Here is a 19,496-nt window from a genome sequence, read left to right as displayed (position 1 = left end):
AGGATGTTGTCCAAAAGCAAGGCTCCTCTCATCTTCACCAGCAGCCTAAGGAGTCCTGATCACTATGTGACTCATTCATCCAACTTTTCCCGACAAGGGATGTCACAGGGAAATGACACTTGCTCCTTTGGCACCACGGAATTTAAAGCACATTTTTGGGTAACATATATTTTTAAATGCTTTGCACAGCTCCTTTCTACCTTAAGGTGTAAATCAACCCTTGTTAACCTCTTCTCAACAACTCAGCACATGCACCTCTCCACAATGTGGAAAGGCAGGGGTGCCTATGGGACCTGGGGACAAAGAGTGATGCTGGCCAGGCCACTAAGTGGCCTCAGACAGCTGTGCTTTGAGTCTACAGCTCTTCCCTAGCCTCCTTCCCTTGCAGCTGTCACTGCTCTTGTGTTCCAGCAGCTGCTGTTATCAGCTGCCATATTTTACATGCCTTTGTCTGGGTGACAGCCGAAGGCAGGGCATCAACATCCCCAGAGTAAAGGACATGAACTCTGTCACAGCCATCTCCACTCAGAGTCATTTTCAATTACTTTGGGGGTTCTTGGGGTCTCCAAAGGGCCAAATTCATGACCACTCTGACCCCAGCACAAGTGATAATGGTCATGGCTAACATCTATGGAGCCAAGAACTACTTGCTAAGTGCTTTGCAAATATGAACATATTTAGTCATCAAAATAACCAAATAAAGTAGATCTTGCCTTCTCAAGTTTGCAGATGGGAAAAATGAAAATAAGAGAGGTTAAATAACTTGCCTAATGTCACATAGCTTGTAAGTAATGATGCCAGGAGTCACACACAGATCCATCTGGCTATATGTATATACATTAATGGCACATGTCAAGTCCTTGGCTCTGGCAGACAATGCTGTGCAATCTCTCTTCAGAATTAGAAGTGATGAACTGAGGGTGAGCCAGGTACTCAAGAGAGGACTTTCTCTCACTATCAGGAGCAGCTGCAGCAAGTTGGGAAGTATGAGGATCACCTGCCACGCAGGAGCCCGGGGTCTGGAATATCCTCTGAGGACCTGACTCCATACCTAGGTGAGAAGTGGAAAGACGAGCCTCCTGCTCAGAGCCCTGCAAAGGTAGGTATGTGAGCTTCCTGGAGAGGTTGAAAAGCCTGCCAGCCACTGACCAGTGGATGGGGCCCGGGGGATGGGGCTGGGCATGAGGTATTCCAGACTACACTCAACCAAACCTCGTGTCTCATCTTGGGAATTTTCAAATTCCTTCCTAACCTCTGGGCTAATCAGTATGATTTTATCGGTAGGAAAGAGGTTCCATAGACTGGGGGGGCCAGGACCCATTCCTCAACCTCTCTGAGCCCCCGTGCCTCCATCTGGAAGCCGAGTGGTTATGGCTACTTGGTAGGACTCTTTTGAAGCTTCCATGAGATGCTGCTTGTCAAATGTTTAGCTCCTGCCAGAAATGGAATAAGTGCCCAGAAAATGACAGCCAAGAAAAAAGGAAACAAAAAGACAATGCACAGAGAAAGTTAAGTTATCTTTCAGAGCCAGCAGATAAAAGTCGGAGTTGCTGTGGGTGAAGAAGTCTTCCCCATGACCACCCCCGCTTTCTTTTGTCCATACCATCTTCTCTGGTCAAAACCAGACTGGTGCTGGGGAGAGGCTGTCTGTACCGAGTGGTGTACTGACAGTCTCACATAGACCAAACAGGAAGAAGATCTTATAAGCAGTAAAAAGAAACTTAGTGGTTTCATTACAAATCTTTAAAGAAAACAAGTTACATTGAAAGAGGAATCTCTAAAGATTTAGCATCTGTAATAGCTCCATATTACATTCAGGAATTTCACTTGACACCTAACCACTGAGTTCCAATGATGACAGGCACCGGGGAGGCAAAGATAAGGAAGACATAATTCATCCTGAAGCTATCAAGCCCATCAGCTTCAGGAGTGCTGGCCACTGGCCGTGTGCCTCAGGGCAAGGCTGACCCAGAAGGGTGAGAGAAGAGGGTGGGCTGAGATGGGATTTGAGGGCCCTGGATGAACACCGGCCTCTTGGTTCCAGCTGGGTGAGGGGTACTCTCTTCATGTGGATGGCATATTTCTGCTGAGCATTGGAAGGACTCCCCTGGCTAGCCTTCTCAACTGGATGTTTTCAGTGCATTCCTGCTGGGGATTGTTTTTTGTTTTTGTTTTGTCGGTGACCCCGGCCAGGCAGGGAGGGGCCTGACAATGACAGATGGGACCCACCCACCCCCATTTGGGTCCATTAGCCGAGCGATCAAGTTTACTAATATGAGAGCAGCTTCAGCTCCTAATTGAATTCATCTGGAGACATTACAGGGCTGAAGCTGCCAGGAGGGCAGCAGGGCCCCTGCAGCATTGCTCCGTGATTAAATATTCAAGCCCAGTGAACGCTGAGAGTCTTGATGGGTGTAATTACGGTGTCTCGGGCCATCGCCAGCCCTCCATCAGGGGCCTGGAGGTTTAAAGCCTTGCACGGCTGAACCTCTGGGGCTCCACAGAGAGCACCGCTGTTCTGGGGTTCAGCTGGCAAGGCACCAGAACAGAAGGGGCGCCGTGGTGGGTCCAGCCCCGAGGGGCTCTCGCTGTATCTCGGGGCATCTAGGAACTCCAGGCCCATTGGGCCGATGGTGACCGTGTGCAGATTCACGAGGCCCTGCAGAGAGCTGGGTTCACTGCTGGGGTTTCTGCCCTGCAGGGAGCAGACGACACGAGCTCCTCGGAAGGCAGCACTGTGGACTTCCTGGACCCCGAGGAGATCCTGAGGAAGATCCCTGAGCTGGCAGACGACCTCGATGAGCCAGACGACTGCTTCACGGAAGGTAGAGTGGCAGCCACAGGCCTCTTCCCCTTGACATTCATTAGGGCCAGAATCCAGCTCATGTGGACACTTCTGTGTTCAGGGCTCTGGCCTGGGGTCCACGGGAGACAGACAGGCAGGATCCTTTTCTCCTTACTCTCAGGCTCGAGGGCCCAGCGTCAAACATGAATGCCAGACTCCCAGAAGTTGAGCAGTGGAATCTGTATCTCCCGCCACATTAGACACAGCAAACAGTTGCTCTGCCTTCCTCATCACCTTGGAAAACACCTCACTGAGTTATAAACCTGCCCTCTTGAGGGTGAAAGGGAAAGGAAGCCACTGCCATAAACTCTTGCTTGGGGACGTGAAGGACCCAGAGGAGGGCAGGATCATCTGTGTCCCTCCATCCCCTGTGTGACTCTTACAAGCAGAACCTGCATCTTTTATTCTTCCTTTTCCTCAGTATTTAGAACAGCAAGGCCTGCTATGTCCTCAGTAGATATTTGTGCAATGAATAAACATGTATTTCATATGATGAAAGTAATTGTGGCCTAAACAAACAAATGAACCATTTAATTGAATTTCTACTTTCACATGACCCTCGGCTGGGCTGCCCCCCAGTCCCATCCCAGCCGTAAGGACCTCCCAGTTCAACACAGGTTCAGCATGGCCCCTCAGACACCCTCAGGCCCAGGCCCCATGTCTTGTGCAGCCACCAGAGAGGGTGGGATAAGGAGAGGGACCATGGTATCACCTGCAGGGAGGAAGTGCCTGGGAGGAGGTGAGAGTGAGCAAGACCAGTGGTGGAGAGGAGGAAGGGCAGGATGGAAAGGCTGCCTGAAAAGGGACCGGGCTTCTCTCCTATCACAGGAAAAAATTCTTTTCCAAAGAAGCAGCAAGTGGGTTTCCCAGCAGAGTGGTTTCCCTGCCAGGGCTGGAGCCAAATGTGCTTCCTTTACCAGTGGAACATCACTCACCCCCAGTCCCTTCTCCCCACAGGCTGTGTTCACCACTGTCCCTGTTGCAGAGTGAACAGCTCCAGGTTTCCATGGGCCACAGGCTGGCAGGTACGCAAGGCCTGCTTTCGCATCGTGGAGCACAGCTGGTTTGAAAGTTTCATTGTCTTCATGATCCTGCTCAGCAGTGGAGCACTGGTAAGGGGAGATGGGGTCCCTGCCACAGCGTCCTCCAGGTGTGTGATCTCCCACCATCCAGAGGCCCTGGGGCCTCAACAGTGGGCTGCTTTGACACCTGGGCTGAAAGTCGCCAACCTGTGACTGAAAGGTGATCTGCAGCCCAGCATGAGGGCTCCTCTTAGCCGGAGTGCATGATCGGTGCTTGAGGTGCCCAGGTCATGGCCTGCTACACCTGACTGTGTGGATTTCAAGCAGTGAGTGTGGAGATCCCACTTTATAGGGAAACTGACATTCAAAGGCTTTATGGGACTTGTCCAAGGTTACCCAGCTTGTCAGTCATAAAACCTAACTTTGCCCTCATTTGATCCCAAAGTCCCTGATTTTCCACCTTCTGGCCTCCCAAACACACCGCCCTTTTCTGAGGGCCCAGAACCAAGAGGACCACCCTTCCCTGCTCTATCAAGTCACTTGCAAATACCGCCGTCATTCATTCAAAGCTCATGGAAAATCATCACAACAGCACTTCTCAAAATTTAATCACCCAGGGAGCTTCTTAAGATGCAGATTCTGATTCAGTAGATCTGGGGTGAGGCCTGAGAATCTGCATTTGCAACAAGCTCCCACATGGTGCTGATGCTGGTCCACGGGCCACACTTTGAATAACAGGGCCTTACTGTCTGAGAGATTTTGAGTTGAGACACTTCCTAAGCCGGCTCAGTGGTAAAGAATCTGCCTGCCAATGCAGGAGATGCAGGTTCAATCCATGGGTCAGGAAGATCCCCTGGAGGAGGAAATGGCACTCCAGTATTCTTGCCTGGAGAATTCCATGGACTGAGGAGCCTGGCAGGCTACAAACTGTCCACAGACGTGCGAAGAGTTGAATGCAACTGAACACACACACTCATCCTACTGCTAAGTCACTTCAGTCGTGTCCGACTCTGTGCCACCCCATCCCTGGGATTCTCCAGGCAAGAACACTGGAGTGCATTGCCATTTCCTTCTCCAATGCATAAAAGTGAAAAGTGAAAGTGAAGTCGCTCAGTCATGTCCGACTCTTCTCAACCCCGTGGACTGCAGCCTACCAGGCTCCTCCGTCCATGGGATTTTCCAGGCAAGAGTACTGGAGTGGGGTGCCATTGCCTTCTCCGCACACTCATCCTAAGCCTCTTGCTGAATGCCCAGCTTTGTAGCATACGGAAGGATGTTTCCCTCTGCATCATGGCATAGTCTCACCACGCAATCTCAACTCATCTTCCCAATGAACCAAGGTAGACATGGACACAGGAAGGGATTTATCATCCCCAGGGGTCCGCATTTAAGGATGAGTACATCACAGCCCCGAAAGCCCCCAGCTCATTAGTTAAAGGGAGTACTCACACCCCAGCCTCTTGACTCATAGCCCCAGTGTTTCCACTTGTCTTGCTCCCCATGTGTCACTTACTCCCTGAAAGCAATATCCTGACCATCTGGGCATGCACTCCAAAGCCACATTTCCCAGGAAGGGAGGCCAAACTGCTGAGGGTGCTGTCTTAGCATTCAGGAGGAGCCAAGGAAGGCGAGAAGGTCTGATGGGAGGAGAGCTGAGGGAGGAGCGTCTCGTGCAGCAGGCTGGCCTGCCATCTTGGCTGAGTGGAGAGGGGCTGGCAGCATCTGGCAATGCCCACTGCCCTGGAACAGGGTGGTGAGGTCTCTCTCAAGCAGCAGTCTCAGCCCAGTCCTAAGTGCAGAGGCCTCACTGCAGGGCACGGGGAGGCTGGGCAGTGCATTCGCCACACATACCCTTCCCTCTATCATTTGATGTGACTATAACCACATTTGCTAGGGACTGGGTGCTTTCTTCATCATCTCCTTCCCTTCTCTCCCCATTCCCCTTCTCCACACACCCCAGCTGCTCCCCCCGCCCTCCCTCCAGGCGGGGAGCACACATCCCACACCAGCTGCTGAACCCGCCCCAGCTTTGCCCTCCCATCCCCCTTTCCTTCCCCAAGGGACTGAACTGGCTGGCACCAAATTTAGTCTTCCTTATGCTTTTACTTTGAGTACATTTTTTTTCTAAATAGCATGAGTTTTCATCTGACAAAGTGCAAAAAAAAGAAAATACTTGGAAATTATGGGAAAATGCAAAGAAAAAATAACACCCATTTTCCTATCACTCGGAGAGAATCTCACTTTGAAAACATTTTGGTGCACTTCCTTCCCATCTTTTTAATGCATGTAATACATAAGTATTACAAAATGGAAATCACACTTGTGCATTTCATAATTTCTCAGTAAATTTTCATGGTAATTTGGTCTTCCTGTCTTATTGACTGGCTGCAGTGTAGTTAACCCCCACACTCACTCCTGATAGCGTTGAATCTGCCTGCAATGCTGGAGATGCAGGAGACCTGGGTTTGATCCCTGGGTTGGGAAGATGCCCTGAAGGAGGGCACGGCAACCCACTCCAGTATTCTTGCTGGAGAATCTCACAGACAGAGGAGCCTGAATGGGCTACAGTCCTCGGGGTCACAAAAGAGTCAAGCATGACTGAGCGACTGAGAACACACACACACATCCTTATGTACACTCCTTTGGAGGCGTCAGCTTTTTTTCCTGTCTTAGATCCAGCCTTAGAAGCAGAACTGGAAGCAGGAATTCTTGTGCAGTTTGTGGAGGGCACCCTCTGGGTCTTCCCTGGTAGCTCAGTTGGTAAAGAATCCACCTGCAGTGCAGGAGACCCCGGTTTGGTTCCTGAGTTGGGAAGATCCGCTGGAGAAGGGATAGGCTACCCCCTCCACTATTCTTGGGCTTCCCTTGTGGCTCAGCTGGTAAAGAATCTGCCTGCAGTGCGGGAGACCTGAGTTCAATTCCTGGGTTGGGAAGATCCCTGGAGAAGGGAAAGGCTACCCACTCCAGTATTCTGGCCTGGAGAATTCCATTTACTACATAGTCCATGGGGTCACAAAGAGTCAGACACGACTGAGCGGCTTTCACTTTCCTCTGGGCTGGAGCACGTGAAGGAAGTAGGACAGAACAGGGAAAGGAGCTGGAGAAAGTCGTGGTTCCCATGAAGCCCAGCTTCACCTTGATCCCGTGGGAGCTCTGAAGCATCAAGGCCATCACAGGACTGGCCCACCCTGAAGCAAGGGGACAGTCAGACACTGGCTGCAGCTGCCCCCAGAGGGGTGATACAGTCTCCTAAGGTGGAGTCACTTCCCTTCAGCCCAGGGACGTGTTCTCAGGCAACAGGCATCACCAGCTGTTAAAATCCAACATTCACAGTAGCCCGAGATGGTCACACTGGTCCCTTAAACAGGATCTGGGTGGGATACCAACAATGGGTAGTGTCCTTAGGATGCGTTCTTGAAGGCAGAATTGCTGCATTTCTAAAACATTTGAGGCATATTACCAAGTTGGAGGTCCGAAAAAACTCAACTAGTTTTTACTCCACCCAGCTGTGTGTGCAAGGAGCTGCTTCCCCACAGCCAAACTGACTGGGGGTTCCCCTCACCCCATCCATCCCCACCCCATGCTTCTTCCTCTTCATCAATCTAATAAAAGAGAAATGGCATCTTTTTTTTTCATTTGGATTTCCTTAATTACTGGTGAAATGCAGCATTCTTTTTCAGAGTTCATTGGTGAATCTTACTTTCATTTTCATGAACATCCTTTGTTGCTTTTATTTTTAAACCAAGTCACTGTTAACAATCCCTTTGGTTCACTTCCAAAATCCAATTCGAGAAGGTTTCCTTTCTCACTTGTGTTCAGCTTCCCTGCAAAGTATAAGCAGGACTGTGTGTCCCTGCTGGCTCCAAGGAAGTCCTGGTTTGTATCTAGCAGGGCCTCCTCCACTATCTCACGCTACCTCCCCAGAGCAGAGAAAACAAAATGATGCAGGTGAGCTGGTTCCCAAAGCTCTCCCAGGAGCTGTGGCCAGGGCTGGCTAGATCCTTTCCTCTCCTTGGGCCCCATTGCTGTGGGTCTAAGCCACCTATCAACTTGCTTCCTTCCTTCCAGGCCTTTGAAGATTTTTACCTTGACCAGAAGCCCACGGTGAAGGCCTTGCTGGAGTACACTGACAGGGTGTTCACGTTTATCTTTGTGTTTGAGATGCTGCTCAAATGGGTGGCCTACGGCTTTAAGAATTACTTCACCAATGCCTGGTGCTGGCTAGACTTCCTGATCGTGAACGTGAGTGACCCAGTGGACACTTGTGGAGTTGGGGGTCCTTTCCTCTGGCTGATGGCTGCAGCTAGTGCAAAGAAAGTTTAGCAAGGGATCTGAGAATAGCCCTGCATACCTGTGATCCAGGTAAAGATCTGAACAGTACATGATTCCAACACAACAGTGACCGTCAGGTGAGTCTTTAGGTCCTTGGTCTCCATCCAGAAGGACCACTTTCTACTCTCTGTTTTTTACATTCAAAGCAAGATAGTACATGACCTTGAATCCACTGGCAGGGCTTCCAGACCTCAGGATGCTAAAGATTGCCTGGCACAGAGAACCTGCCCTCCCTCTGACTCAGTGATCTCCAGCCTTTGCTATGCTCTAGAATCACTTGGGGAGCTTGTAAGAATACAGTGAACAAACACTCCTCTCCCCAGAGATTCTGGTCTTACTGGCCCTAGATGGAGTCCAGGCATCAGTGTCTTGTGAAAGTTTCTGGGCATGTCCAGTGTGCAGACAGGATAGAGAACCACTGAGCTTGCACCCCTGGCATTTCCCCAGTGACACTAAAAGTGACAGAGGGCCCCACTGGAGAGGTGGTGACCTGGAGCTTGTGTGTTCAGATGAACTTGTGGCCACTGGCCCTGCATTAGGGGATTTACCAAGGGCCTCCCACACATTAAACTTGAGATTTCTCAAAGCTCTGGGGAGACCATACTCAATAAAGTCTCCTTATAGTTCTTCTAGCCCCCAAAGCCCCGAGAGAGTGCCTCCTCTTCTTAACCATACAGTCCTTTATCTGTCCAGGCTCTTGCAGTCTTGGCTTTTCAGGATGGCTGCCTGAGCTATTTGTTCACTGCTGCATGTCTGAGGGTCCCTGCAGGCAGGGGGAGGCACGTGCTATGTTTGTCTCTGCTTCCCACACTCCCGCAGCCATCGGTGCCAAGGTCTGCACATCAGAGGTGTTAGGAAATGTATCTGTATTTGGTGCTTGCCTCCTGAAGCTGGATGGGGTCCAGTTCAGAACATTCTGTCCAGCCTCCTGTGTTGGCAGGTCCCCCATAGCAGGTCTGGGCACCCAATTCTCTTCTTTCCTGATATGAATGCACTAGCAGCATCAGGTCACTGTATCACAGGGATTAGCTGTGAGGCCTGAAATCTGAGTCACAGGTGATAATTTTGTAGGTTATCAAATAATTATTCATAGATGAAAGATAAATGTTTAATTCCAGCCACCCACCCTTGTTAGGGGCAGTCACTCCTAAGTAGGTCTCACTAGTTTCAGTCCTAATCAGCTGAAATGGTCACCCATTCATCCACCCATTCTCCTACCAATTCTCCTTCTGAACATCCATCCCTTCTTCCATCTATCCAACCATTCACCCTTCCTTTTTTCCTTCCTTCCAAATATCCATTCATGTTTACTTCTCCTATTTATTCTCTGTCAGTCTTCTCCCTCTGTCCATCCATCCATCCTCCTTCTTCCTCTCTTCCCTTCTGTCCCTCTGTTCACCCTAACTTTCTATCCATCCATCAATTGGTTCTTAACCCTTCTCTTTCTATCCTTTGATTTGTCTTTCTATCAAACTGTCCAGTCGTCTAACTCACTATTCATTCATTCAAGCACCTTCCATCCAAGTATCCTTCTATACATTCATTTCTATCTTTCTATTCTTCCTTTAATCTTCCTCATCCACCTATCCTTCCTTTCTTCCACCCATCTGTCCATTCAGCCTCTTTCCTTCCATTCATCCATCCTGTCAACCTTCCATCCATTCTCTCATCTCTTCCATTCCTCTATCCATCTACTTTTTCATTCATCCATCAGTTATTTTACCCAGCCAGCCATCCTGCCCCAATCCATCCACCCCATTTATTCACTATGTCAATTCTTTTTTGCCTTCTTTCTTCTATCCTCTCTTTCAATTCTATCATATCCATCCTTGTATCATTTAATCCATTCTTCTATCCAATCATCCTTCAACTTTCTTTCAATATATCTTCCTTCTTTCTTTCCTTCCTTCCATCTACCCATCCCAACATACTTTTGTCTTTCTTTCAATTTGTCAAAATGCTTATTTATAACTACAGAATATAAGATTGTCTTATGAAGTGCTCTGGGAGAGATAGACACCGAGAAATAAAAATTCCCTGTCTCCAGAAGTTTATACTTTAATCCTCCAGCAGATAAGACACACAGAGAGAAATAAACATATGATGATTGAGGATGCTGTGAGCACTGCTGGAAATAATTAGTGTCTTAGGGACATAGAGACATAAACCTGCATCTGCTCTGGGGGTGGAGTAGCTGGGAAGGCTTCATATAGAAGTTGGCATTAGATATAGAACTTAAAATGAGTGGGAGCAATAAGGTACAAAAAGGGGTGGGGTGGCCAATTTAATTAAAAGATGACCCTGGGCAGAGGCACAGACACAGATACATTTAGGGAATTATTTGATTTGGGTAGGATATATGGATGATATATGACTGGAAAAGCAGGCTATGGCCATATAATATAGGCTAAGGAGTCTGGAGCTTGTCCTGAGATGATAAAGCATCAGGGAAGGTTGGGAGTAAGGGAGAAACATGATCATAATCAAATTTGCAGTGGAGAATGAATGGGATGGATGCAGCAGCAGGGCCTAGAGATCAGTTGAGAGGCTTGTGGCCTGAGATGTAGGAATGGAGTTGGACTTGAGCAGGAGGGCTTTGATGGAGAGGCCCCAGCTCCTGACTGCCCCAACTGCTGATTTTGCAGGCCTCCTGGGGACTGAGCAAAAGACTGAACAGGGTCCAGGATGGAACTGGCCCCCAACCTCCTGTTGTCAGTCAGCCAGGCAGCAGGGTGCCACCTGCTGATGTCTGGAGAGTTGCCTAGATGAAGGAAGGGGGTCCTTCCCATTCCAGTTTTTTGTCCTAGTGGAACAAGCTACAATTCAGAGAACAGGCATTATTTGGGGCTCTAGCACCCAAGTGTAAACCCTTTCTTTTCTGACACACCCACCCAGCTATCAAGACAAGCTGAGCCTGAATTCAGCCCAGCAGTCATGGTGCATTTGGGGTCTCCCAGGATTGGGTCACAGTCTCTGGCAAGCTCAAGTCAATGCATAAGGTATCTCTCTGGAACCGTCAAAGTTCCTGAGAAGCATGGCCATTTTTCCATGTCAATTTGGGTCATTTGCAGTCCTTGGTCCAACACTTAAAAAATGCAAAACTGACTGACCAACAGGGACTCACAACTCAAGTCATTATACCTCAGCGGTCTGTCAAAGCTGAATCTCCTGACCCCATGCCAGTCATCCTTCCTGAAAAACTGCAGAGCTGTGAGGGCCTCAGAGTTCTCTTAGTCTGACTCCTCACTTTACAAAGGGTAACAACTTTTGTAAACCTGGACTAGCAAGGCACTGACCAAAGGGCACAAAAAAAATTAGCGTTGAAAGGGAAGTAGACACCACCCAGCTTCTCCAGTGGCTAAGTGGTATAAAATCTGCCTGCCAATGCAGGAGACACAGGAAAATTCCCTAGGTCAGGAAGATCCCCTGGAGAAGGAAATGACAACCCACTCCAGTATTCTTTCCTGGGAAACTCCATGGACAGAGGAGCCTATCAGGTACAGTCCATGGGGTCAGACGCAACTGAGTGACTAAAAAACAACAGATCTCACCCAGCCCAGGACTCTCTCCCTCCCTCTTTTCTGAGCAAATACAATTGAGACTCACTTTATATTCCTCAAGATAGACTTTCAGCATCACCCCCATGAAGGGCCAGCATCTCTCCAAGTCTCTGAAGGTCAATCAAATGTTAAAGGCTGTTGGGACCTGGCTAATGCCCCTGGAGGGGAAAGTGAAGGCTGATTTACTACACCAGGAGCTTGACCCCCTACATACCAGGGTGTGGCAATGTGAGAGACTGAGATTTTCTTGAACAATAGTTCAGATTAATGTTGAATGAAATCTTTCATGAAAGTGAAGAGATTGGACTCTTGCTATACCTCTCATTAGAGTTCAGAATAAGGTGGAAGCCAGGTTGACGGCTCCTACAGAGTAGGGAGCGGGAGGGATTTCCTGTCTTTTTCCACCAGGGCCAGTTTAGGAGCCTTAGGGTGATGCTTTTGCTCTCTGCCTGCTCTCTTGTCAGATCTCACTGACAAGCCTCATAGCGAAGATTCTGCAGTACTCTGACATGGCATCCATCAAAGCCCTTCGGACCCTCCGCGCCCTGCGGCCACTGCGGGCTCTGTCTCGGTTTGAAGGCATGCGGGTAAGGCTTATCTCCTAAGGGCTCTGGCCTGCAGCGTTCGGTGTCCACGCCACCTTTATGCTCTGTGCCCCACAGATCCCCACTTTCTGCCGTCACACCAGTGCTGCTGCAGTGTCCTCACTCTCCTGGTTCTCCTTCAAGTCCCTCTGCAAGCGCTCTTTGCTTCTCACATCCAACAGGACCCAGACCTCACTCTCTCTTGCGCTCAGTGAGGTGACCCTGCTTCACGGCTTCGCAAGCATCTCTGATCTCAGTCTCCCACTCTGCCTTTTGTCCTTATTGTAAAAATCTTCACAACATCCCAAGCTCTTCATCTTTCCATGACAAATAAGCCCTGTCTCTGACACTCCATTTAAAGGCAGTGACACACAGCAGCTTAGCCACCAACCACCAGCAGGGATCTTCTCTTCAACCCAGCCCAATCATTTGCCCTATGGATTCTCTCCTTTGATCCATCCCTCTCCTTATCCATGGCTTCAGCCTCCACCTTGCCCTCCCTGTCTTCCTCAGAATGGAATGCTCACAAGCCTGGCCCTTGTCTCACAGGGGGACAAGGGACTGCTCATTTTTCCCCTCCCCCTTCCTCATAATCATGAAAGTCCCCTGGTACAGAAAGCAAAGTTTGCTTTCTTCCTCTACCATTGCCTCAAAAAATACACAGTACTTTCAAAACAAGTGTGGACTTTTAAAATTAACTTGTATCTTTACAAACACTAGGAACTTATGATTGAAATATTTTGATATTTATTTTATCTCCAGGTTGCTGATTTACAAATCAGCAAGTTTGTGAATATGAATTTGGGTTCTCACTGATGATTGACCAAAGTGCACTATAAACTATATTTTATAAAAAATATACTTTATAAAATAAAACAAAGTTCTCAAGTCTGTGTGTGCAAGTACAGAACACACTTGCACCCCTAACTGAGCATGTATGTACTTATAAATGTGTCCTCAGTTTTGAGGAGAGACAGTGAACCCTGCCCGGAATGACCTTGAGAGAGAAGGTATAAACCCATCTTCAGCTGCCCAGTGCCTCTGTCTTCTGGCTCTGAATTTTGGCTGTGATTAACCCACTTCTCTTCCTTCCAAAGGTCACTGGCTTGTGACACAACCTGAATAAATGTAGAAAGAATTGCAATTTAGCAAGAAGAGTGAAGCATTGGTGGGGTTCCAGGTCTTTTTGCCTTTCTCCCCAGGTGGTGGTAGATGCCCTGGTGGGCGCCATCCCATCCATTATGAATGTCCTGCTCGTCTGCCTTATTTTCTGGCTCATCTTCAGCATCATGGGTGTGAACCTCTTCGCGGGGAAGTTTCAGAAATGCATCAACAAGACCAATGAAGGCTTTCTTCTTGTGCCTTGGTCTACTGTGAATAACATGTCTGACTGTGAACGTCAAAACCACACTGGAAGCTTATTTTGGGTCAATGTAAAGGTCAACTTTGATAACGTTGCAATGGGCTACCTCGCACTTCTGCAGGTGGTGAGTCCTGAGATCAACCTTGTCCCTTCCTTTGGCTGCTCAATAATGTGGACAGTCTAGGGTCTCCCAGAAGATGCTATGTGGAGACTCTGCAAGGGATAGCACTCAGTGTGAACTGAGATTATTCCCTATTCCTACAGAGGACACTGTGAGGCTAGAGGAGCTGATCAGTGAGTGTGACCTCACAGTGGTACAATTAGACCAATGTGGGCTAACAGAATAGAATAAAGGGATGAGCCTGCCATGGGATTGTATCAGGTGATAATTTAGAATTCACTACTTTTACAAAATAGACCTGATATAGTCACATAGACTAAACAGTCTTCTACTGCAAATCATCTCCTATAGGGTAATAAACTATGTTCCAAGTCTGTTGTAATGACAAGTAACGCTGGCTTGTGAATGTCAGTGACATTCACACTTCCATTCATTAATCCCTTGCCTTCATCCATTTGTCATTCAGTGTTGCTGCAGTTACTTATATGTTTGTCACGCAGTTACCCACAACTTCCTGCACGCAACCATTTGTTCACAGATTTGTTCCACAACGAGTCCCTAAGTAGCTATGGCATGCCAGGTTCTGAAATCAGAGACATGTCAGAACTGGCTCCAGGGAGTGGGGAGGAATGCTCTATGAGAAAAACAGACAAATAAGTGAATCAAAATAGAGGCCAATGTAGATGAATGGGCGGACACTGAGTGGCCTCTGCTTCTTGTTTCCAGGCAACCTTTAAAGGCTGGATGGACATCATGTATGCAGCTGTCGATTCCCGGGATGTGAGTCTCAGCCTGCAGTGCCTACTGCCTCTCCCTCTGTGCATCCCACCCACACTAGTCTATTTGAAATGGAGTGAAATCGGCCTTGGTGCTGAAAGAGGCGATCACCTAGCAGTCTGGCACTATCCCCCAACCTGGAACAGTGGCCAGCGGGCCCTCTGTTGGATATTTAAACTGACCTAGTCTTCTAGGCTTCTCAAGTTCTTCCTCTGTTCACCACTGAGGAAATTATCAGAGAACCTCTAAAAAGACTGTGTGTGAGGGTACTCCCTGGGCAGAGGTGGGGCCAAGAGCAGTGTAGCTAGAACTATGGAATTTCAGACACCATCATGGCAGCCGATGGGTGGAGATGGGTGCTGTTGGGGAAAGACCCTTTCCTGCTGGGGCAGAAGACACTACCGACAGCCTGTCCCATATCCCCCTCGGCCCACCTCTGAGTTCACTCTCAGGCCCTGTTTCTGATTTTATCTGAGATTTGATTTTCTTCAGTGCCCCAGAGTTTGCTCGGCAGCTCCTCTTGCAAGGGCAGAGGACTGCAGGTCCACAGGGGTGACCCTCACACGTAAGCCGTGGGAGTCTGTGGACAAATGCCCTTGCTTCCTCGTCCCTTTGAAGTACAATTTTGAGGTGTGTTCTGCAGTCCTTAGAGGATGGAGCGCCACTTGCCTCTGATGATGGTGCTGCCTTCATCCTGTTGCTGCTTCCCTTCCCCCTCCCTCACTTCTGCTTCCTGGGATCACCTCCTATATAAGCCCCCTGCACCCAGGTCCTTGTCTTGGGGCTCAGGGTTCTTTGGGGTTACCACAGACTAAGATGCCCCCTTGTTCCCATGCCACCCCTTGTCTGCTCACAGGTGAACTTTCAGCCCAAGTGGGAGGACAACGTGTACATGTACTTTTACTTTGTCATCTTCATCATTTTTGGCGGCTTCTTCACACTCAATCTATTTGTTGGCGTCATCATTGACAACTTCAACCAACAGAAAAAAAAGATAAGTGGGGCTCAAGTGTTTCTGTAGTAGTGGCAAATCTTGGACTTCCCATCTGTCCCCTGGCCTCATGACTGAGGCACCACTAGTCAGCCCCCATGCCTGACCAGGAGCCCAGTCTTGGCCTTTAGCACCAACACTGACCTTGGCCCCCTGATGTCAGCCTTCATCCGTGTCTGGAGTCTGAGCCCAGAAAGGGCTGAAGGCTGCCACTGGGGGCAATAACAGTGGTGTGTATTATCCTGTCTCTTTGCACTTAGGAGGCCAGGACATCTTCATGACAGAGGAGCAGAAGAAGTACTACAATGCCATGAAGAAGCTGGGCTCCAAGAAGCCCCAGAAGCCCATCCCACGGCCCCTGGTGAGCCCCAAATCCCCCCGCCCTCCTTTAGCAGAGCATGTCTAAAACTGCAACGGGACAGCCCATGCCTGTGCTGGTAGGGGTCTGACCAGAATTCTCTGTGGAGGAGGACATCTAGTTGAGTTTGGGGATGAGCTAATGAGAGTTTCCAGGCCCCAGAAAAAAAAAAGTCTGCAAGAAGCAACTCTGGTCTTCTGGAGTGAACATACTCCTGTAGATGTTCCAAATAGACCTGTGAATGAAAGCAGTGACTTGTCCAACAGGCTTAGTTTTCCAGCACCAGATCAGAAACAGATTAGGCTAAATGATATTAAGGATGGTTCAAGACCTGAGATGAAACGTTTGTGATTATGAGTCATGATGTAGGTTGCAATGTATCTCCAGGCTCACCATCATATTCCACCCTATGCTTACAGGCAGACAGAGAGGAAATGGCCAAACCCAGCCCTCCTGGGATCCTGGGCCTAGTCACGGTCATGGTCAGGTGACACAATAGGAACCAAAAATTATCCCACTTTAGCGTTTAAAGACTGACCAAAGCTTAGCACCATACTCCCCTTTGATTCCTTTGTTCACTAAGATCCATGGTTCAAGCCCATTAACCCTTCCCCACACAAGGGCAAAGCCTAAGGACTTCAGCAAAGGTACAGGTCTTTTCCTAAATGAATCAGGGAAATATACATTCTGTTGGTCAAGGCATTAGGATTTTTAAATCAAGGCAGGGGTTTGCATAAGTTACTAAAAACTTAATGAGCACAAAGTCTTAAAAACATTTACAGGAGGGGAAAAATGCTGTGATCTTTCATACACTTTACTTGGAAACAGTGATCACAAATGTATTACTACTCTCAATTCTGATAAGATGTGTTACAGTGGGGAGTGAGAGGACATTCAGATCTCTGTAGGGGCAGGGGTTTCCTTCCAAATCCAGTGTAAGATCAAGATAACTGGGGTTGAATTAGCCTGAAGTGAGTCCCTAAAGTTCAGCGAATATCCCTCCAATGTCTAATGAACAAGTTCAAACTTAGAAGATGTAGATGAAAGGCTGAGCCCAGGCAATCATACTCAAGTAGGGGTTACAGGAGAAGGCTCCTAAGACCTACTGAGAAGCAAGCAGCCGAGTCCCTGCTAGTCTATACTGATGGCTGGACTGGTTTTGAATCCACATTTGAACAGACAGCAAGGTGTTCTCTGCTAGAGGCAACCCTTGGTAAAATCATGACAGCTTGGGGTACCTCTCCCTACACACTTGCTCCATCTCTCTATAACATCTCAGCTTCTCCCCTCTCATCAACCAATCCCACATGCCATCACAGCTTCCTCCTCTCAAGGAGGACAATTTCCTTGGGACAGAGTGTGTTTCATTTCCAAAAGGGACCATGGAGAGGGTGCGGTCTCAATACAAAGGTAGTAATCTAGTGTTGAAATTCCAGACAGTGCAATAGGGGTGGAAGTTAGTGGTTGAGCAGGAAGACCTACAACAAAATCATCATGTTTCCTAATTGTGTGCACCAACCCCAAGGTCCTCCAAGGGGGGCACTGGAGGAAGCCTTCCACGTGGGTGAGAAAAGTAAGACCTCATAGCCCAGCTGAGTTCCTGACATTACTCATCCCTTTAGATGGGAGAGGGGTGTATCATTAACCATCAACACTAATAACTCTAGTGGAGGAACGTGACTCTCTCCTTAATATTCTGGTCCAGGCATGGCCAACATTCTTTCCTTTGTTCCGTTCAGCATAGCTGAGGCAGGGTTGGAACATTTGAGCAAGACTTTGAGGCTTAGGGATGCCAAAAGGGAAGCCGGCAGAGCAGGACCCGAGCAGCAGTTGCATCTGGCTGGCCTCCAGGACCCACAGGCCTTGGCCCATCCTATCTCCTGGCTGGCACCCATATGGCAGGTGACACGTTGGCACCCACCCCCCACTGGGACAAAGCTGATCATCTGCCCTCCACAATGTCTGGAGCCAAGAAAGAAGTCCAAGCCCAAAGAGAAATGCCTGCTCCCATCTAAGACTCACCTTCCCAGGTCCTGCCTCATCCTCACCAGATTACTGGCACGGGACTGGCCACCTTCTTCCCTAAGGGGTCCCAACAAGTGGAGCTGGTCAGGTAAGGTGCGCATTGGTGTAGGACTCTGCTCCACAGGTGCATGTGTGCCAGTTCATAGCAGGGCCAACCTCGGATGACAAACAGACCTCCAACACATGCATGTACATAGTACTCCTTGCCTCAGGTGAAGCCCAAGTTCTAAATCTTATGCTTCATCATAGCAAAGACAAAACCTTCCACAAGACTGGTGAATTTTATTCTACAACATTCCCTACTACAGAAATCACTAAAAGTAGGTTTCATATACTCCACTTTATAAGAAAATAATAGGCTCCAGAATATCACATCATCAGTCACCCACTTCATCATCTCTGAGAGCACCGAGGGTTGCAAAGAAGTGATCCCTGCCCACAAGCTAAGCCAAGAGCAGCTAGAAAGCTTCACCATTCCCCAGCAGCTGAGTATCTAAGACAAACATGATGTCCAGAACTTAGTCATGTTGCCTGCTCTGTTTCATTAGAAGTCATGAATGGGCCTGTATTTTTTTTTCACCATTTTCAGTGATGAAATAAAAACTACTAGTGGCTCAGCATCCCAGAAAAGATGAGCCAGCAGCTATGCCTGGAGCCAGGCCCACTTGGGTCTGATTCTTTGCTCAAACTCTGCAGGGTAGCATTCCATCCCCACTGTGAAGCAGAAAGCAGGAACCAGCCTCTATCACAGCCCTTCTCCCCTCTGCCTGCTTCGCAGCTCCTGGGAGCTCCCTTGTGAGACTCACTACAGGTTTCTTTCTCCTTCACAGCCACTCATGCAGAGCCCTGCACATACTATGCGTTCAGGAAGTCAGGAGTCCTTCTTGTACAGAATTAAGTGTAATCAACCTAGTGGAGTGACTTTATAATTCTATTTGAAGTGTAATTCAGTTGTCCATTCTGTTATCCATTCATTTATCTATCTAGTAATCATCTATTATTGCATGCTAGGTACTACGCAGACACTGGGGATAGAGCAGTGAGATGTTCCTGCCCTCACAGAGATGGAAGTCCAGTGACGCAGGAAAACAATTAGCAAAAATCACACACACGTTAATTCACAGGCTGGAGAAATTGCTAGGGAAGAAAGAATGGGGTGAAGAGCAAAGGGTACCTAAGACTGAGCCTGGAGGAACTCTAACATCTCAAGGCTGAGTAAAGAAGACTCAAAAAAAGAGCAGCCAGAGAGGCAAGAAAAAAATTGGGGAAGTAAGGCCTGCTAGGAACCAAGTAAGGAGCGTTTCAAGGTGGAGGATGTGCTAAATGATGTCAAACAAGTGTTTTGGGATTATGCATCATGGAGGTTATGAGATCTTAACAAGAGACATTTTAGCGACAGGATGGGGACAAAAGCTATATTGGAGGAGGCTGAGGAGTGCATGGGAAATGGTGACTACACATAACTCTTTCAAGAAATTTAATTGTGAAAGTGGGGAGAGAAGTAGTCTGGTAGCTGGA

General features: G+C 48.4%; 1 protein-coding gene across 1 annotated transcript in view; it reads left to right on the top strand.

Annotated features, from left to right (window-relative positions):
* The window catches only part of SCN10A (sodium voltage-gated channel alpha subunit 10), an 87,742-nt gene that overhangs the window by 61,888 nt on the left and 6,358 nt on the right, over positions 1 to 19,496 (top strand). Inside the window, exons 17-25 of the mRNA XM_043885628.1 lie at positions 962 to 1,099; positions 2,702 to 2,825; positions 3,803 to 3,957; positions 7,936 to 8,109; positions 12,224 to 12,346; positions 13,546 to 13,830; positions 14,554 to 14,607; positions 15,461 to 15,598; positions 15,852 to 15,956. Coding sequence (XP_043741563.1) covers positions 962 to 1,099; positions 2,702 to 2,825; positions 3,803 to 3,957; positions 7,936 to 8,109; positions 12,224 to 12,346; positions 13,546 to 13,830; positions 14,554 to 14,607; positions 15,461 to 15,598; positions 15,852 to 15,956 — 1,296 coding nt within the window. The remainder of the gene's footprint in view (positions 1 to 961; positions 1,100 to 2,701; positions 2,826 to 3,802; positions 3,958 to 7,935; positions 8,110 to 12,223; positions 12,347 to 13,545; positions 13,831 to 14,553; positions 14,608 to 15,460; positions 15,599 to 15,851; positions 15,957 to 19,496) is intronic.

The sequence above is a fragment of the Cervus elaphus genome, chromosome 24 (assembly GCF_910594005.1).
Source record: "Cervus elaphus chromosome 24, mCerEla1.1, whole genome shotgun sequence".
NCBI lineage: Eukaryota > Metazoa > Chordata > Mammalia > Artiodactyla > Cervidae > Cervus > Cervus elaphus.
The sequence above is the reverse complement of the archived record's forward strand: the minus strand, read 5'-3'. Positions and strand labels throughout refer to the sequence as shown.